The sequence below is a fragment of the Perissodus microlepis genome, chromosome 12 (assembly GCF_051167445.1).
Source record: "Perissodus microlepis isolate ML-2025 ecotype Zambia chromosome 12, ASM5116744v1, whole genome shotgun sequence".
Classification (NCBI taxonomy): domain Eukaryota; kingdom Metazoa; phylum Chordata; class Actinopteri; order Cichliformes; family Cichlidae; genus Perissodus; species Perissodus microlepis.
Genome location: NC_140472.1, coordinates 35,651,835 through 35,671,686, shown reverse-complemented (window position 1 = coordinate 35,671,686; position 19,852 = coordinate 35,651,835). Strand labels below are relative to the sequence as shown.

Sequence of the window (19,852 nt, the reverse complement as noted above, 5' to 3'; positions counted from 1 at the left end):
ACCACTGTCCACAAACTCCACCATACCTGAAATCATTTTAAAAATAAATAAAAAATGGCTTACTCAGGTATTAAAATTTAGTTTAAAAAAGAACATACTTTATAAATGTTATATTAAAATTCAGTGATGGAAACAAAGAATTATGTATAAAATACAGAAATAAGGTGACACTAAGTGTAAGTCAATAGAAACATACAAACCACTGTGCTTCCTATGTGGGATTATAATATTATCTAATGCCATGTTAGACCCCTAATTAAAGATTGTGAAATTATTATGTAGTTTTAGTTTGCAGGATTCTCCTGAATTAGAAGGTGATAACTATTACAGTTATTAAACTGATTTGTATTACATTGGGCTGCTGATTCAGTGTGAATGAATGATATTGTTTATGATGCATTATACTGCTGAGTTATAGGAAATACTGTTTTCAGAGAGTCAGGACTTTGCTTTTGCTGATAGTGGAGGAGACAGAGAGCACTTCACCCCCACCGTTGTTGAAGGCAGACAAAATAGGGAGCCAAGGCCATAAGTCAGGCTCGCTGGGAGTTAGAAAGAATGTGAATGTTTAGGTTTTTACGACTAGGTGGGGGCCACTAGAGGCTAGAAGAGTTTGAGTAACCCTCCACCAGTTTGAGACTTGCTGTGACCCTCTTCATGCATGTCTCCCCATCCGGATGGTTTATGCTCATAAAGTGTTGAATTGTATGGAATAAAAGATTGTTGAGTGAGCATTTATACACCGAGTATTGTCCTTCCTTCAGCCCAAAGGTCGAAAGAATTGGGAGGATTTAACACCTAAAAACAGTTGAGCAAGAAATTGTGCCAGAATTTATTAAATGATGAAAATCTTCAACTAGTTTTGACCAGTTTATCTCCAAAGGAGACAACCTTCCTAGGGCTATTACTCCTCCCGAGTGCCAATATAAACTGCATTTACAAGGCCATACTCTTTTTTCAGCTGCTCCCTTTAGAGATCCTCTACCTGCTCTCTACTCTCACTACAGAGCACAGTGTCTGCAAACATCACATATCATTTTCTTAATGATATCAGTAAACTTCTCCATTCTTCAGGTGTCCTCTCATATGTCAAACAGTCTCCTAAAAATGTCTCTCTGTCCTAGACCTCTCCATACCTGCACACGTATGCCATCTGTACCAATCACCTTTCCAGTCTTTATTCTCTTCATAGCTGGCATCACTTCCTTACTAATTGCCTGCACTTCCTTATTCACTAACTGCTCTTCATCCTACCCTCCTTTCTCTGTCATTTTTTACAAGTTAATTATTTAACTTGGATATCTGTGAAAAAAGAAATTAAAGATGCTGATCATAGAGGTGGAATCTTAACAAAAGAATTTGATGCGATTAATTTCAAAATCCATTAGAGACACAGCACTCGTTTGGAAGTTATATGTACATTTATAAATAAATGCTATAAAATCAACATTAGTAAAACTATTACATTTGTGATCTCAAAGTGATCAATATTAGGACGACGTCTTTTCCTTTCATATTTCAGTGATTCGGTGTCTATTCCTCTAGAATTTTGTAATGTTTGCTGAAATTGGAAAAGTATTGAACATGTCTGTATCCTGATAAATGGTCCAGTTATTTAAAGTTGAAAGTAAAATTCAATAATTTATTAAAGGTTTAAATTGGTAAATATCTGACCTTTACGAGGCATCTTGAAGAATTAATAAAGACATTAAATATGTTAGCTCATTTTTTCCATTCCTTCCATGTGAAGCTCTACTTACCTTGTACCAGTCTTTGTTTGAGCCTTATTTTTATGATTGTAATCTTATATGGTACAAAGCGTCTCCTACTTATCTCAATAGATTACAGACTTTACATAAGGCAGGTATACGAGCCATGACACAGTCCACGGAAGATGCTCTGATCCTACAAACTTCTGACGTTAACTGTAACATTTTCATACTGTCTGTGTTATGTGTAATATGGCATTAAGACTGAACAGCAGACTCACACACAACACGAAGGAAAGATAATTGTTGAGTGGAAAGTAATGCAAACGTAAATGTACGAGTTTGTGTTAAGACAATATGGAATGAGCTTCGAAACACTTTATAAATGTTAACCACTGTCATCAACCACTATCTTTAACAGGAATTTAATAAACTGCTACTAAAATATGTTTGATTCTGAACCCTGTATAGTAAATATAGCTTTGAACTTTAAACATAGCGCAATATTTAAAGTTCATACTTAAATTCACACAACTATTTTCGTGCACGACTGTCTAGATCCATTGGATTTGTGTTATTTATTTAGTGATTTAGGTTGGCATTGTGCGTACAGTGTATGTTGGGAATGATGTATTTCCTGTATATCATCTGATATCTAGGATTCTGTTTATGAGCTCTGGACAGTTTTCAGGGAACCTATTTCACAAATAACTACTTTACGTGCTGTCACGTTTGATTTGTGAATAAACTGAAACAGACTTCAGGGTTTTGAAATTAATAAATTTTCAGTTTTAACTGCCTGGTGATGCTGAAAAGGGAGTCAAATGTGTATGAGTAGAATAGCCCTTCATCATCAGTGTACATGTACAACGAAATTGTAGGCACACACCGAACTGCGCACACTCTCGCTCCACTGTTATTCCAGCGCCGTCCAAGATCGCCTTTGACACTCCTGAGAAAAGATAAGAGGAGGGCAGTAAGTCAGACGTTACATTGACTTTCTACAGTTAAATACAGTCTTTGTGTTTTTAGCTTCAGTACTCAGAAAAACTCACCTGCTTTAAGGTTAAAGGTCTGATTGGACGAGTTGACAATGACATCACTGGTCTCTTTGGTGATGTCACCTGACGACACCTCTAAGGCGAGCTGACCCATCTGCATCTGGTACACACCGAGGGAGGTGGACAAGACTGGGCCAAAAGTGGCTGAAACAAGCACACGCAGACTTTCAGTGGATGATTTTAGACCTGCGATTTTATCTGGAGGCTCAAAATAACACCAGTGACTAAAATCCTTATCTGTAAATAATGAGGCCTTTTCTGATCACTCTAATTAAATAGCTCAGCTGATCTGTCTTAAATGTGTTAAACAAGAATTTTCAACTGAATAGAATTGATGGGGTATAGTGGTTAGAAATAATGTTTCCCTCTTCTGCCTCATACCACTGGCCATCTGAGTCCGGCTCATAATGTTTTTAACGTAAAGCTAAAAAGTGACACTTGTTGCATAACCTTAACCCATCGTCTATTTACACCTTAAAGACACGAGTTGTTACTGATGGTCGTATCAGGGCTGTTCTTATAAAACTGTGACTGCCATCATGTTTCTATGACCTAACTAAACTCTATTAAATCATCATATAGTGGTTTAATATTAAATAATCACTCATTGTAAAGTTAAAAAGGACTTCTTACCTGAGGAGTGTTGTGATTGGCTGACAGGCTGTTGAACTGGTGGCTCATTAAAATCATGCCGTTCACGCTGGACGTTCCTCTGACCGGTGAACTCTCTGGTGAAACACTGACCAACAACAATATAACTTAGATGTTACTGCTATAACTGCAGCTCAATGAATTTATAAGTTAAGAGTTAGACTTATGTTCACACATTATATCATTTTAAACCTCACAGCAGTTTTAATTGGATTTTAAGACAACAAAATTCTAAAAGTAACTATTTGATATAGTCTGGTTTCTAGTTCTTATTGCCTTCTGTTGCTATATTTGCAGGCTGAGTTAATTAAACCTTCTCATCCTTCTCATACCCGTTTCATGTGATAAACAGTATGTACTGTGTGTTACTCTGTGCTTTCACTCACTAACAGGGTGGGTTTGCTCGTCTCTAGTGCTCACTGTCAGAACATGATAAGCGCTTAAACAGCTCCTATCAGAGAGTCACAAACTCACATCCACGGTTTGGCTGTCACTGGGGTGAACGACGATGACCACCTCTCTCAGACAGCGAGGGTTTCTGCTGCTGCTGTACGAGCGGATCTCTCTCAGCAGGAGTTTGGACACCAGGGCTCTGGGGAAGCTCAGGTTTCCTGTCCCGATGGCTGGGAAGGACAACGATGTCATCTGACGTTTCTCAGCCTCCACCAGACAGTATCTGATGATGGACGTTAACTCCTGACAGAGATAAGACAGAGGAAGTGAGGCTGGACTTCAGTGACGGGTTATAAACAGTACGGTGTATATGTTTGTTTGTTTTTAAGAATTTTAATCACTTCAAGATCTTGGAGAACATGTTTCCATCACATGCTACTGTGGCTGAATTTACTTTTTGTTGCCACTAGGTGCCGCTGAAGCATCTAAAACTCTCTAATCAAAGTGCTGTGTATTCTCTAAAATTTCTCTAATTGAGTGTGTTTAACTGAAGAATGCTAACTAAAGCAAAACTTTGGACGTGGCTTCATAACAAGCTTAATGCTACATTACCATAGAAATGGTATCAGACACACTATGAATGTGGAGCAGAAGAGGATCGTGGTGCTGTGGGGATATGAGGCCTTCGTATAGACCAGCGGTCTCCAACCTTTTTTGCGCCACGGACCGGTTTATGCCCGACAATATTTTCATGGACCGGCCTTTAATGTGTCGCGGATAAATACAACAAATACAACAAAACAAAACTAGTACCGGTACCGAAAAAAAGAAGATTTATTCATAACACACGTGAAAAGACCCAGGAAAACAGAGTTAACAATAAAAACGATAACAAAATAACGCTGAAAACCGATAAAAACCCTGAAAACTATACATTTCACACCTGAGCCTCAACTCTCGCGGCCCGGTACCAAACGACTCACGGACCGGTACTGGTCCGAGGCCCGGGGGTTGGGGACCGCTGGTATAGACGACCACTGTCTTCTGCCGTTCAGCTTCTCTGTATTCTGTCTGATTATTTTCTGTCTCGATATTTGTTATTTGTCCAAAAAGGTCCCGGCTTTATCTTTCTAATATTCAATTAAAAAGAAACATTTCTTCTGAATCATGTAAGTGAGCCTCACTGTTCAGAGTTTCCTTTGACTTTTCTTTTTTTAAAGAGCAGGGCCTCCTCCTGAAGTTGCCTGTGTGGGCGTGTCCTACCAGCTCTCCTGCCTTAGGTGCCACCTTTTTCTTTTGTACAGCTGATTCACATCAGCAATTACAGGTATTTAAGCCCAGGGAGAGGTGAGCTCTGGGCCAGAGAGCCATGTTGGTGGTTGCAGCTAGTGATGGTGAGATGAAGCCTCGTGATGAACTGAAGCTTTCCATCCAACTGGTCGACTCGTGGTTCGAAGCATTGTGATGATTCATTTGCTCTACTGCGCCATCAAGTGGACGATTCAAGTGAAACAGGCTCTGTGATTATAATGATGTGATGTGTAAACCTCTAAACTGAATAAATAAATTGTTTTCATGGTTATTTATCCGGAATATTGTCTCAGTATGTCTGATACAAAAGATACAGTGGAAACTATCAGGACAGGCATGATTGTGTAACTGTGTAATCATGCTTATGTACATCTGGATAATGACACAAACTAGTGTGTGACGCTTCACTTTTTAATAAACTAAAAGACAGAAATCAGATTACAGGATCTGTAGTGTTGTTTATTTATTTTATTATGGTGCTTATCATTCGTGACATTTATTACTGTTTGCATACTTTATTAGGAGAGATGAGATAAAAAAAAAAATCTCTTCCTTGCTGGTTCCATTGAAGAAGAAATGCTCAAGTAGCTACGTAGCACGTACGTAATCCAATTCCACAACACAACGTGATGGGAAATCAGCTGTGTTTTGCTGCCCATTTTATTTTGTATCTGGCGCGAACCGGCGAGCCAGTTCCTGAATCAGTCACATGGTACAGACTGTCCGCGAGGCCTCGAACGTCACTGCAGACGTAATCAAAGCAAACCTCGATACGCACTTCACAAAAACTCCCCCGAGATTACCCGACACACGCTTCGAAGCTTCGACACACAGCACACATCACTATATGCGGCTAGTGAGCTGTGTGCTTGTTGGGTGGTTGCAGCTAGTGAGCTGTATGTTGTGATTATTGCTCCTGCTCAGTGGAGAGTGTGTTTGGTTACTAATGTCTGTTTGACTTACTTTTCAGTTTACTGAGCGATGCTTGAGTTTTGTTTTGTTTCTTTAAATGGTGATAGCAGCTTGTCCGTCTCTTTTAGTTGAGTTATCAATAGAAACTTTAATAAAACTCTTTAATTGAACACTTTTGCCTCTGTCTTCTTTTTCCGACCCGGACACTCTTTCTTACTTCCCCCTCAGCGCCTGGACCCTTTTAGGGGAACGTAACACCTTTAAATATCATCTCCCTGCTTAATCGTATCTACACCCATCTGGACCACAATATGTGCGTCTCCCACAGTGTGTGTCTGACAAGGTAATCAGCAACACAGGGGCACCACAGGGGACCGTCCTCTCCCCCTTCCTCTTCACCCTCTACACCACAGACTTCAGCCACTGCACAGAGACCTCCATCTTCAGAAGTTTTCTGATGACTCTGCGGTGGTTGGATGCATCAGCAGGGATGATGAGACAGAGTACCGGGCTGTGGTCGACTCCTTTGTCACGTGGTGTGAGCAGAATCATCTGCAGCTCAACGTGGCAAAGACCAAGGAACTGATCGTGGACTTCAGGAAGACCAGGAAACACTTGACCCCTGTTTCAATCCAGGGGGTCAGTGTTGACATTGTGGAGGACTATAAATACCTTGGAGTGCACATAGACAATAAACTGGACTGGGCTACAAACACCACAGCACTTTACAGGAAGGGTCAGAGTCGTCTCTATTTTTTGAGGCGACTGAGGTCCTTCAACATCTGCCAGAAAATGCTCAGGATTTTCTACGAGTCTGTTGTGGCCAGTGCGATCCTCTATGCTGTTGCATGCTGGGGGAGCAGGCTGAGGGTCGCAGATGCCAACAGACTTAATAAACTAATCCGTAAGGCCAGTAATGTTGTGGGGATGGAGCTGGACTCCCTCAAGGTGGTGTCGGAGAGGCGGATGCTGTCCAAGATAAAGACAATGTTGGATAACACCTCCCACCCACTCCATGACATGCTGGTCAGTCACAGGAGCTCGTTCAGTGAGAGACTGAGATTACCCATGATGCACCACTGAACGACACAGGAAATCTTTCCTGCCTGTGGCTCCCTGTACAACGCATCCACTTAACACACTGGTTACTGCTACAGCTACACCCTTTTTGCACACGCTCTCCTCTTATTCAGCTATTTATCAATATGTGATTTTATATATATATATATATATATATAAACAGCCTCACCTCCTCTGCCTGGCCGCCTCCGTTGTCCCAGGATGGACAAACAGCATGAAAGACTTTGTGACATGTGAGGTTGTAGCCGTCAGTGATGATGACTTCCCCGTGCCACAGTGTGTTTCTTCTGGCTTCAGAGTAGATGGCGTCCTGCAGACTCTCTCCAGCCGCTGACAGGATGGCGTTGGACACAGCTCCCTGGCTCAGGTTCATGTCCTGTGAGATGGTGTTGACGATGACATCAGTCTGTGGAACAAAAGCAAAATGGCACAAAGTTTAAGCTTTAACAATCAACGGTTCACGCAAAAATACAAAAACCTTTTATGATTTTCATTTTTAAAACAAAATGGCCGAGGAACTAAATGTCTGCACAGTGTGGCAGACGATACCAAACTGGTTACGGCAAAGCAGGCGTCTGTTTAGGCTGGCCAGATTAGATTTTTGTAAAATGCCAACGTTAAAACAGCAAAAACAACCCTGAGCCAAATATTCAGCGCCATAATAAAAGTTTTTCCTTTGATAATTCACATTAAATGATAACAAGGAAATTATTTTTGGATTTTATTGCAGATAACCACTTTGAAAATATGCTTCAGAAGACATTAAACTCCAGAAAACCAGAATCATACATGATTCCAAACATTTTTTACAAATAAATAACTGAAAAGTCGGGTGTGCGTGATTATTCAGCCCCCTTTGGATTTTCATTCTACTTCTCACGTGTTCACCACTTTGTGTTGGTCTTTCATGTGGAATTCCAATAAAATTGATTCATGTTTGTGGCTGTGATGTGACAAAATGTAGGAAAGTTCAAGGGGGCCAAATACTTTTGCAAGCCACTGTACATCACGTAATCGAGAAATTAGAATATTGTGTTCTACAGTGTCAAAAGCAGCAGTTAGGTCAAGCAAGACAAGAACAACATGGTTACCAGAATCACATGCCAGAAGGTTGTCATTAAAAACCCTTAATAATGCAGATTCTGTGCTATGAAGGGTTTTAAAACCTGACTGAAAAACCTCAAAGACGCCATTATTATCTAGAAAATCTTTCAGCTGACTAAAAACTATTTTCTCTAAAACTTCGGAAAGTAAAGGCAGCTTGGAAATAGGCCTATAGTTCGCTAAAACTGTGTGATCAAGGCCAGGTTTCGTAAGCAGTGGCTGCACCACTGCATGTTTGAAATTTGCAGGAACCACACCAGAAGACCGACTGCTGTTAATAATTTCAAGGGCATACCGCCCTATACCAGGAAAAATGTCTTTAAAAAATTGTGGAGGAAAAGGATCCCGAGGGGAACCTGTGGGCTTAATGTGGCGAACCACAGCCTCTAAAGTGGAGAGCGTCACAAGTTCAAACTGAGTGAAAACAGCAGTGCAAAGGGCAGAGACAGAGGGGTCAGAGTCAGGAGCTGTGATGAGAGCCCTGGTGGTGACAACCTTTTCAATAAAAAAGTTCAGAAAATTATTGGAAATATTAGGAGAAACTTCCAAACAGACATTCAGTGGAGTATTAAGAACAGTGTCAATGGTCCTAAATAACACACGTGGGTTATTTAGGCTGAAACTAAACCATAATCTCTGTTACTGTGACACACAGAGGGCTGACACCAAACTGTGAATGTAAATAGTGATCTGTAAGATGTGCTGATTCTGTGTTTTCAGTGTCATAATTCTCTCTCTCTCTTTTTTTTTTTTTGCTGTTGTATCAGTAACTCGTAAAGATAGTACTGAATATTTTATTTAGGGGTGTCAGAGTTAAGGTAAATATAAATGCACGCCACACTTTTCAGATTTCTATTCGTAAAAACACCACATATAAACACTTCACAATTATGTGCTACTTTGATTGACCAATCTCACAAAAATAGAAATAAAATACATTTACGTTTGTGGCTGAAATGTGACAAAATGTGGAAAAGTTGTGAAGAGTTGTGAATACATTTTCAAGGCACTGTGTTTATCCTAGTAATCTGCAAAGTTTGAGAAGTAAAGACTAATAAAAGACGTGTGATAAGCAAAGGAATGTGAGTGGTCAGATAGGGGTCAACAGAGAGTGATCAACAAAGGACAAAACTATAAAGGTTTTCTACAAATTGTAATAATCTAGAATTAACCTTTAATCTTGGTTTTTATGTGTATGTGATCTAATTCTATGTTCTCATGTTATAATTAGTTCTAAACCAGCCAGCAGTTTACAGAATCCTCTCAGTCGTGATCCAAACAGCACCACAGGTACTCACAGTCTGGTCCTGAATGTTTCCCTTGCACAGAATGATCTTTAATCCCTCAGCCGTGGTCTGCTCCAACCTACACCCAATCAGATAACAGAACTGATGACATCACACTATGGCAGAGTTTTATACAACCAAAGAAAAGAAGATGAGGAACCTTACCCTCCGTGCTCTCCACGGCTGGTGTGCTGCTTGGGACTTCGGCTTCCCCTGTTACCCTGATGATTTCCCCAAGATTCACCTCTTCCTCCTCGTCCTCCTCCTCGTCCTCCTGTTTCAGACCAACTGGCACCATGTGACTGGCTCTGACCTCGTTTGCCTCGACCTCGGTGATATCCACTGAGAAACAATTTTAAAATGTTTAAGTTCACTTTGTTTTAATAAAATGGCGGACATTCAACTTATATGCTGCATGTAAGTTTCTTTGCAAGCACAAACCCTGTGTAAACTATCTTGGTATCAAAATAAAGCTAACACTTGTGAGATTTCATCAGACGTTTAAATATCAGAATCAGAATCATCAGAATCAGAATACTTTATTGATCCCTAGGGGAAATTATTTTTGGTTACAGTGCTCCAGTATAAACAAACAGTAACAAAGACAGACAATACACTAAGTAAGAATAGCACAATATATACACACACACACACACACACACACACACACACACACATATGTATGTGTATATATATATATATATATATATATATATATATATATACACACACACACACACATACATAAAAGTCACTTATTAATAAATAGCTGAAAAAGGAAGAACATGTGCAAAAAGGGTGTAGCTATTGCAGTAGATGTTACTGTGTCAAAGGTACTGAGCCTGAAACAGAAAAAGTAAGTCGATTTTTTGTCCTTGTCTATTTTATTTTTGGATTTTATTGCATATAACCACTTTGAAAATATGCTTCAGAAGACATTAAACTCCAGAAAACCAGTAATCAACATGTGAACATGTGAAACACACTCACATACATTGGGCCTGTTTTGCCTTGTGCCACAGTCAGTTTAAATAGCCCCTGTCCCTTTAAACTTTGAGGGGCTGTAACTTTTTGGAATCTATGAGAGCTCAGCTTTTAGAAAATGTATGGTTCGCTTGGTTAGTTGTGGTTCCGTGCACATGGGGCTCGGTTGCTTGTGTTTATGGACATTTTGCGAAATGATGTTACTGCTGTTTTAATTGTTTGTTGTGTTTGCTGTGTTGGGTGGTTGTAGAAATGGTTTATATTAGCTTTTAGCTGAGATTCAGAGGTTTCTGTGGATGCCACACATCCCGGGACTTACATAACGACCTCATGTTATAGCCGATAAAATTGAATCTTCCCTCCTTTTTTGTAGCTCTTTGGTACCAGGGATGCTGAGGGTTAAGAGGTAAGTAGCCATAAATGGTAAATCTGAGTGAAGATTTAAAGAAAGTTATATTGTATTTATTTGTTTTAGGGAGAGCGATTACCACCACACTGTCAGTTATGTAGCATGGCAAAGCTAAAGGTTTAGCACAAGAACTGGAAAAAAGCACATGGATGTTGTTACATGTGAGCCAATGCTGCTAGCCAAGCTAGCTGTTTGCCCTGATTCCAGCATTTTTGCTTGCTCATTGCAGCTTTTGCTTTATTTTTTATTGTTGATGGGCATCAATGTTGAGTTGCATGCAGTAAAAGTTCATTATTAAAAAACTTTAACATTACCCTGAAGCCCCTGTTCGTTTGCTCCCTGCTTGCTGTGGGATGGTCATGGTAGGTCCGAGGTCTGAGAACTCCTTGCTCACAGCTGTAGCTAAGACTCTAATGGTCATATCGTTGTTGTCCACCAGGTGAATCTCAGTTAATGATCTCAGACCTTGTGGGCTGTCACAGTACTCCCGAACTGCCTGGGCTATGGTCTCAGCACAGAGGTCAACAGGGAAACCAAAGATGCCCGAGCTGATCGCTGGCAGTGCAATGCTGGAGCAGTTGGCCATCTCTGCTTGTCTCAGACTTTCTCTAACGGCAGTATTCAGGCGTGACACTGACGTCTTCTTGTCAAAGTCAGAGAATCGTGGACCAACTGCATGGACAACATGTTTGCAAGGCAGGTTGTAGGCATCTGTTATGATGGCGTCACCAGGACGTAGACGTCCATTTTTAGCGACGTAGTCGCTGCTTTCTCTCTGCAGCTGTGGTCCTGCAGCCTTTAGCAGTGCCAAAGCCAGGCCACCAATGTGGTCTAAGTCCTCATTAGCTGCATTGACCACAGCGTCCACACCAAAGCTGCAGATGTCCACCTTACTGACAGAAATCAGTACTCCACTGTTGGTCTGCACTTTACAATAACAAAAGTTAGTTTCTCCTCCATAATTCTCTACTTCCTCTTCTTCTTCATATTCAAGCTCTGGACAAAGGAGAATAACACATCTTAACTCATTCATTATTGTAGGCAGGAAAATGCTTCCTTGGGTTTGGAAGTATTTCTTTGCTCCGGGCTTGTCCACAGTTAAGGTGTCAGTGAAGAGAGCACTGGCCAGTTCCATAAAGCAGGATTTGGTTTTCTGGACATGAAGACGAGCTCCAGCAAAGCTGATTCTTGGCCTCTGTACATGAAAACTTACTGAAACATTATTATCTTTGGCAATACTGTACCATTCCTCTGTTCTTTTCTTTTCAATAAACTGAACAGCAGCACAGGATTGGACACGAATGGTTTCTTGAACTCGTGAGTAGTTCTCAACAAATACCCTCAGACTGTGGCTGACCTCTTTCACTGGATTCACAAAACCAGCAACTGTTATTTTTCTCTCTGGGTGCATCTGAATGGCAACAGTTTTTTTCTTCGATAGGTTGTAGATATCTAGCAGGTTTTGTTTCAGGTCCACCCAGGTAGGGAGTTTTAGAACTTCCTGATCTTCCACATTTACAATCTGATGAGCAAAAGCAGCCTTCATCTTACTTTCCGCATCAGCAAGGATTCTGTCAGAACTCCCAAACAGGAGAAGCCCTTTGTTGTCAATGGTGTAGACTGCACTGATGCCTTGAGATGTGAACAGATCCTGGGACAAGTCCATGGGATCCAATGTTCTGAGAAAGTCTAGAAGACATGGGGGCACATTCTGATGTTTCTTACTCATTTTCACATTCCTCTCCAAGATCCATGCCTTAGTCATGTAGACCTCTGCAGGGAGTCCTGTAATGGTTAACTTCTGGGTGCCTTCATCATAAGAGAGTTTCATCTCAGGAGAAATGTCCAGAGCAGCTTTGTGGAGCCCCTCCTGCTTCAGGATGTAGAACCATGCAGGGGGCAAAATCATTTCCTCAGAGATGCTGTTTGTCTGTCGTTCAATGTGACTCATGGCTTTCAGAAGCATGTTCTCCACAGGAGCCCTGATTCGTTTTATATCATCAGCTTGGCCAGCAACAGTCAGAATCCCTTTGGATGCATCCAGCACCAGGATGGCATCTTCCTTCACCACCGAACGTACATCTTTCTCTGCAGCTGTCCATCCTGGTGTATTTGCTTGACATTCGAATGCCGTGTACTGAGACATCAGGCGACGGAAGGCCTCTTGGGCCTTACTCATCCAGTTTTCTACATGTTCTGCTGTCAGATCTTGCTGCCTCAAAAACTCTGGCACAGGGCTGAGTTTCACGTCGGGGCCATTCAAATCCACTCTGCAGAAATGTGGATGCATCTGATCATTGATGTGTTCTGATAGTTTCTTCTCCACAAGGAATTTCCAGATAACGTGGTGAACACGCTCTGTGAAGGGCTCGGGCATCTTCCATGTTGGTCGTTCTTTGCTGTACAAGGCGGTTCCCAGTGACTCGTAGTATGGATATACCTTCACTGTGATAGATTTCATCTCGAGGTCTTTCTTTACACAAATCTTTTCCACAACTGCAGCAAACAAGGAGCAGAGAAGCAAAGGTTAGATAAGTGGTGTTAAGGGGATTTTTTTTTAATGTTTCTATAAAGATTTATCCAAGTCACAAGGGGTTTTGAACCTTTTTTTATCTGACATAACCCCACAGACATAAAACATTCTTCTATAACTCTTTTCATATTCAAATTATTTCATCCATCCATCCATTCGCTTCCGCTTGTCCTTTCCAGGGTTGCGGGGGGCACTGGAGCCTTTCCCAGCTGTCATAGGGTGAGAGGCGGGGTACACCCTGGACATACACACTAACACATAGACGCAGGCAACGATTCGCACTCACATTCACTCACAGATTCACACCTATGGGCAATTTAGATTAATCAATTAACCTATCCGTCAGTCTGCCCCAGGGCAGCTGTGGTTACAATTGTAGCTTGCCTCCACCAGTGTGTGAATAGGGTTAGGGTCAGGACCCTCTTGCTGTGCGGCTACCGTGCTAACCACCATGCTAACCACCGTGCTAACCACCGTGCCACCGTGCTAAATAAACCTTTAGAGTCGCTGAAAGTGATGATGGCAGCCTGTTCAGTTGGGATCATGACAATTTTGGCCGGCAGGGTCCAGGTCTTCTCAAAATACAGCTCCAGCATATCTAGAAATAAGACAGAAATACACAATTTTACAGCTGCTTAAATGATAAATTCAATTTCTAAAGGCTGGTCTCCATGAAATTTGACAATAACGTGAGGTTTGTGTAATGATGAATGAGCTCAGGAACAGCAGAACCCCCTCAGGACATCCAGCATTCGTTGTAAATATCATGACATAACTCTTTTGTTTATTCTGTAACATTTGGCCATATAGATTGTTTTAAAACACATATTTATGCTGTAAATAAAAGTCAGCTCAAACTGACAGATATAACTTTTCCAAAACATCACAAAAAACTCTAATAATATAGAATCTACTACGTGTGAGAATCTTTTTTTTTCTGCAGGTGTTTTTCTGAAACAGTTTTGGCAAGAAATCCTGAGACATGCTAGGATCTACAATTCTAATAATTCATCCCATATATTGAAAACACACTGTAATATGTGTTGAACCTCACGAAAGAGGAAAAAAACAGATATGTATTAAACCATACAGATCTGTTTTTTTCCTCTTTCGTGAGGTTCAACACATATTACAGTGTGTTTAAAGAAATTTAAAACCCGGATAATGTGAAATGGTAACAACAAAAAAAGAAAACCAGGAGAAAAGGAATCGTCAACAAATATGCAACAAAGCTTTAAAATACACACAAATACACACAATCAGCAAACTCACATGAATCTAGTCCCTGTCAGGACTCTTGCTGCAGCATTTTTTGGATTAACTGAAGGCTTTTCAGGGAGTTTGAAGGACTTCTGATAATAATGAATTACAGTAGTCCAGCCCGGTTAGATACCATATTTCTAAGATTTTCAGGGCCAAGTGCAATAACCTCAGTTTGATCTGAATTCCTGCAGTTTAACTCATTGGTGTGTGTTATCTGGCTTCATGGACAGATAGAGCTGGGTGTCATCAGCATAGCAGTGTAAATGTATGCTATGTCTTCTAATGATGCTGCCTAAGGGAAGCATGTATAATGTAAACAGAATTGGTCCTAGCACTGAACCCTGTGGAACTCCATAATTAACCTCAGTGTGTGAAGAGGACTCTCCATTTACATGCACAAACTGGAGTCTATTAGATAGATATGATACAAACCACTGCAGTGCAGTACCTGTAATACCTACAGCATGTTCTAATCGCTCTAATAGGATATTATGGTCGACAGTATCGAACGCTGCACTGAGGTCTAGCAGGACAAGCACAGAGATGAGTCCACTGTCAGAGGCCATAAGAAGATCATTTGTAACCTTCACTAAAGCTGTTTCTGTGCTGTGATGAGCTCTGAAACCTGACTGAAACTCTTCAAATAAGCCATTCCTCTGCAGATGATCTGTTAGCTGTTTGACAACTACTCTTTCAAGGATTTTTGATATAAAGGAAGGTTGGAGATTGGCCTATAATTAGCTAAGACTGCTGGGTCTAGAGATGGCTTTTTGAGTAAAGGTTTAACTACAGCCAGCTTGAAGGCCTGTGGTACATAGCTGATTATTAGAGATAGGTTGATCATATTTAAGATCGAAGAATTAATCAATGGCAGGACTTCTTTGAGCAGTTTTGTAGGAATGGGGTCTAAAAGACACGTTGATGGTTTGGAGGAAGTAATTATTGAAGTTAGACTTTTATATACAGTCTATGGTTTTTAGGAGCACATGTACCTTCAACCACAGTCGGAGGAAGACTCTCCACTCGGATGTTCGTTGCTGCCTCCAGAGGCCGAGCGGTCAGTCCATGCTTCTTCATCTTTGAGCTGGTCTGACTTACAGAGAGGAATCTCTCCACATCTGCAAAATAATCCAGATTAATCCTTTCAGACTGAAACTGTTTCATCAGAGGATGAGAGACAGAGCTGGGCTATAAAATGTCAGATTTATTTATTTTAGTGTTATTTCTAATAGAACTTGTTTCAAAGTTAAAATCAATGTTTAATCTCAAAGACTGAGCCAGCATGAGCTGTCCACTGATATCAGCTCTACAATGTTTGTAAGGACATTTGAAAGACATGGTTTGAAAACATAGACATCTTAAAGCAACATTTCCAAAATGGTAAATGGCCTGTATTTGTTTAGCGCTTCTCTAGTCCTTAAGGACCCCAAAGCACTTTACACTACATTCAGTCATCCACCCATTCACACACTGGTGATGGCAGCTACATTGTAGCCACAGCCACCCTGGGGCGCACTGACAGAGGCGAGGCTGCTGGACACTGGTGCCACCGGGCCCTCTGACCACCACCAGTAGGCAATGGGTGAAGTGTCTTGCCCAAGGACACAACGACCAAGACTGTCAGAGCCGAGGCTCGAACCGGCAACCTTCTGACTACAAGACAAACTGCCAACTCTTGAGCCACGATCGCCCCAAAACATGGGAAATGAGATCTGGGGTTGAATCCAACGTGAACACTGAGCTCAGACGTGGAGTGAAAGGTTATACAGAGGAAACAAGTAACCCACATGTGCCTGAAACCTCACCAGTGGACAGCGTACATTAAGATAACAGTTTTTTATATTTCAAGTTTTGTAAAATCGTACATTAAAATAATTATTCAATTATTATCTTATAGTTTTATTAAAATCTTCTGTAAATATGGACAAATCTGCACAATTTCTCTGACTGCTGCATAAAGAGAGTTTTAAAATGTAAAATCAGAATCAAAGGTTTGAACAAAGTAGATCTGGGATGCCTGCCCTGTAGTGTAGTGTGTGGGAGGAAAAGTCCAGGTGTGTCCTACCTGCAGGGCTTTTGAATGTGACCACAGCTTTGTTGGATTCCCAGATGTTCTCCATGCTGTAGCCGTTCTCGTCTAACCCGGAGATGTTCTCCACCAGCATGGAGAGCAGATCTGTGGACATGTTGTCTGTGACGTTTTCCAAAACCACTGCACAGCTCTGAGACGACTCTGAGTCTGAGAGAAACATGAGTCAGAACCAGCCCATCAGTGTTGGAGGAAAATGATTCTTTATTCCAGGCTGTTATTCCCTAAAACTTTCCTTCATAGAGTCACAGAATTTGAGACTAATCAGATCTGACTTTGTTCACTTAAGACTGAAATCACGTGTCCGTTTCCATAACAGTAGGGTGTAAGTGCTTATTATTTATTTCTAATAAAAATATTTTAATTGTGAGTCATTCACAGTGCTGAGTAAACCTCTTTCACACAACGACTACAGGCGTGAAGCTACGACACTGAGAGTCTGTGACAACCAGGTGAGCCGCATGAGTACAGTGCAGGTCCACTGTGTGCAGTAGTGAGCTGACCTCCTTACTGCTGTGTCCAATAAACCTCTGAAGAGGGGGATCCACTCCATCAGGACCACATCTTCATGAACAAGAACTCATCAATAAGACCTGAGAGTCTCATGAACACTGACATTACATAATATAGTAACAAAGTCACCCCCCTGTCTCTATGCATTTCTCTATCCTGACTATTATATCTGCAAAAACAGCACATTTACTCCACACTGTGAACATCGGCACACATGCTCACAACTGGACTTTACACTGGTTTTAATACATTTACTGTCACACTCAGACATTGAGTTCATACTTAAGTTCACTCAGTGCATGTGTGACCACAGCTTTTAACAGCAGAGGAATCCAGTGGAATTAAAACAAACTGTCACATACAGAAATATTTAATTTGAACCAGCGTCAGCTTCAATAATGGGATTCACTGTGGCACAGTTTTCACAAGTTACTGTCACAACATTTGTTCCATCAGTTTTTTTACCCTCTTTGTTGGCAGCAGCAGCTCCACTTCCAGGTTCAGCCTGAGGCTTCTTTGAGTCTGTCGATGAGTCTGAGAATCAAGAGGATCCAGTTTGTCCAGTTTAGAGTAATGATCAGCAAACATGAACACATCGAACCACAGGCGCTCAGAGAAAAGCTCAGATGAAGCTTGAACACATCAAACTGATTTAAAGTTGATCTTATTGTTTTTCTTCATAAAAACGATGAATAATCAGTCAAATCAGAACATGTTTAACAAACGTATCTGACATCATGACAAATCATGATGTGAATGTGCTTCAACTTAAATAAAGTCCAGTAAAATCTCCCTTCAGTACCACAAACAATCACTGCAGCTCATTTTACACAAAGAAGCTAAAAAAACTAAATAAACTGTGATGATAAAAACTGAGGAGAGGAGCTGAGGAGGAGGATTTACCTGAGACATCGTCGCTGCTTGTTGGGCTCTGAGAAAAAACAAAAATAAGATTTAATCTAAAAAAAAATAGATCTGCAGTCAGTTTAATGAGTACTTCAAAGAGTTTTGGTCAAAAAAGGAACAACATTAACCAAAATCAACACAAAGTTGACCAAAGCACTGCAAATCAAATGTTTGACCTCCTGCTGGCTCCAGCTCACAAAGTCAGAACATCGATCAGTCCTCCGATCGTTCGTCTGAGAATGACGTCAACTTTGTGATCAAAAGTTGAATCAAAAGTCTTTATCAAGCATCTGTGTAGGACTGGACTTCTTTAGGCTTGTAAAGATGTTTCGCCCTCATAGAGGGGCTTCTTCAGACGCCAGTGTTTGGACTGAGAAGAAGGTTTGAGAGTGGAGGAGGCCGTCTGTGCCCACTGTGGATGGAGCTGCTGGATCAGGACTCCAGCTATCAGCCACCTGCAGTCTCAGAGCCCTGCCCAGACAATTCAACCCCACACTTACACCTTTGTTCAGGTGACCATATAGTCATATAACCTCCACTGGAGACAGCCCCCACTAGGGGTTATTTACCCGCGACACTCCACCAGCTGATTTAGAAATGAAGAAGCTTCTTGGATAAGAGGAGAAACGTCTCCACAGACCTGAAGTTTGTGTTGTGAAGTCGCTGTCTTTGTGCGACACACTTTGTGATGTGAAATTATTTTACCTGAGAGATGCAGGAACAAAAGTAACGTGAGTGTTTTTGTCTCTTCAGCAGGAAGTGACAACATTAGTGGATCACCGGCTGAGAAACTGTCACAGTCCTGGGTCAGTGACCCAGTGTTTTGCATCTGTTTAATTTGTGTTTGTTGATTATTTGTTATTCATGGCGTTTTGGTTTCTGTCTTAGTATTTCTAGCTCCATAGTAATATTTCCTCAGTTCTAGTTCTTAGGTGTTGTTGTGCTTCCCTGTGTCATCTACTCCGTACCCTCCTGTCCCCTGTTTCAGGTTCCTATAGTCTCTGTCTCCCCGGTCTCTGTGTTAAGTTTACATATTTTGAGTTCAGTCGGTGTGTTTCCTGTTTTGTCACTGGATTCAGTTTTGCTTCCTTCCTGTCTTGTTATGTTCAATTCAATTCAATTTTATTTATATAGCGTCAAATCACAACAAAAGTCACCTCAAGGCGCTTCATAGATACAGAGAAAAACCCAACAATCATATGACCCCCTATGAGCAAGCACTTTGGTGACAGTGGGAAGGAAAAACTCCCTTTTAACAGGAAGAAACCTCCAACAGAACCAGGCTCAGGGAGGGGCGGGGCCATCTGCTGTGATTGGTTGGGGTGAGAGAAGGAAGACAGGATAAAGACATGCTGTGGAAGAGAGACAGAGGTTAATAACAGATATGATTCAATGCAGAGAGGTCTGTAAACACATAGTGAGTGAGAAAGGTGACTGGAAAGGAAAAACTCAATGCATCATGGGAATCCCCCGGCAGCCTACGTCTATTGCAGCATAACTAAGGGAGGATTCAGGGTCACCTGGTCCAGCCCTAACTATATGCTTTGTCAAAAAGGAAAGTTTGAAGCCTAATCTTCAAAGTAGAGATAGTGTCTGTCTCCTGAATCCAAAACGTCAATTAGGTTCAGCCATGTCTCCCTCCTGTGTT

General features: G+C 41.2%; 1 protein-coding gene across 2 annotated transcripts in view; it reads right to left on the bottom strand.

Annotated features, from left to right (window-relative positions):
* The window catches only part of LOC146376793 (protein mono-ADP-ribosyltransferase PARP14-like), a 34,496-nt gene that overhangs the window by 11,562 nt on the left and 3,082 nt on the right, over positions 1-19,852 (bottom strand). For both annotated transcript variants that reach the window (XM_084945369.1, XM_084945370.1), the window contains exons 3-15: positions 18,202-18,229; positions 17,764-17,832; positions 16,762-16,935; positions 15,689-15,814; positions 13,930-14,031; positions 11,215-13,396; positions 9,673-9,849; positions 9,520-9,586; positions 7,287-7,523; positions 3,896-4,117; positions 3,404-3,509; positions 2,765-2,914; positions 2,599-2,661 (exon numbers count right to left, since the gene is read on the bottom strand). In XM_084945369.1, coding sequence (XP_084801495.1) covers positions 2,599-2,661; positions 2,765-2,914; positions 3,404-3,509; positions 3,896-4,117; positions 7,287-7,523; positions 9,520-9,586; positions 9,673-9,849; positions 11,215-13,396; positions 13,930-14,031; positions 15,689-15,814; positions 16,762-16,935; positions 17,764-17,832; positions 18,202-18,229 — 3,703 coding nt within the window. The remainder of the gene's footprint in view (positions 1-2,598; positions 2,662-2,764; positions 2,915-3,403; positions 3,510-3,895; positions 4,118-7,286; positions 7,524-9,519; positions 9,587-9,672; positions 9,850-11,214; positions 13,397-13,929; positions 14,032-15,688; positions 15,815-16,761; positions 16,936-17,763; positions 17,833-18,201; positions 18,230-19,852) is intronic.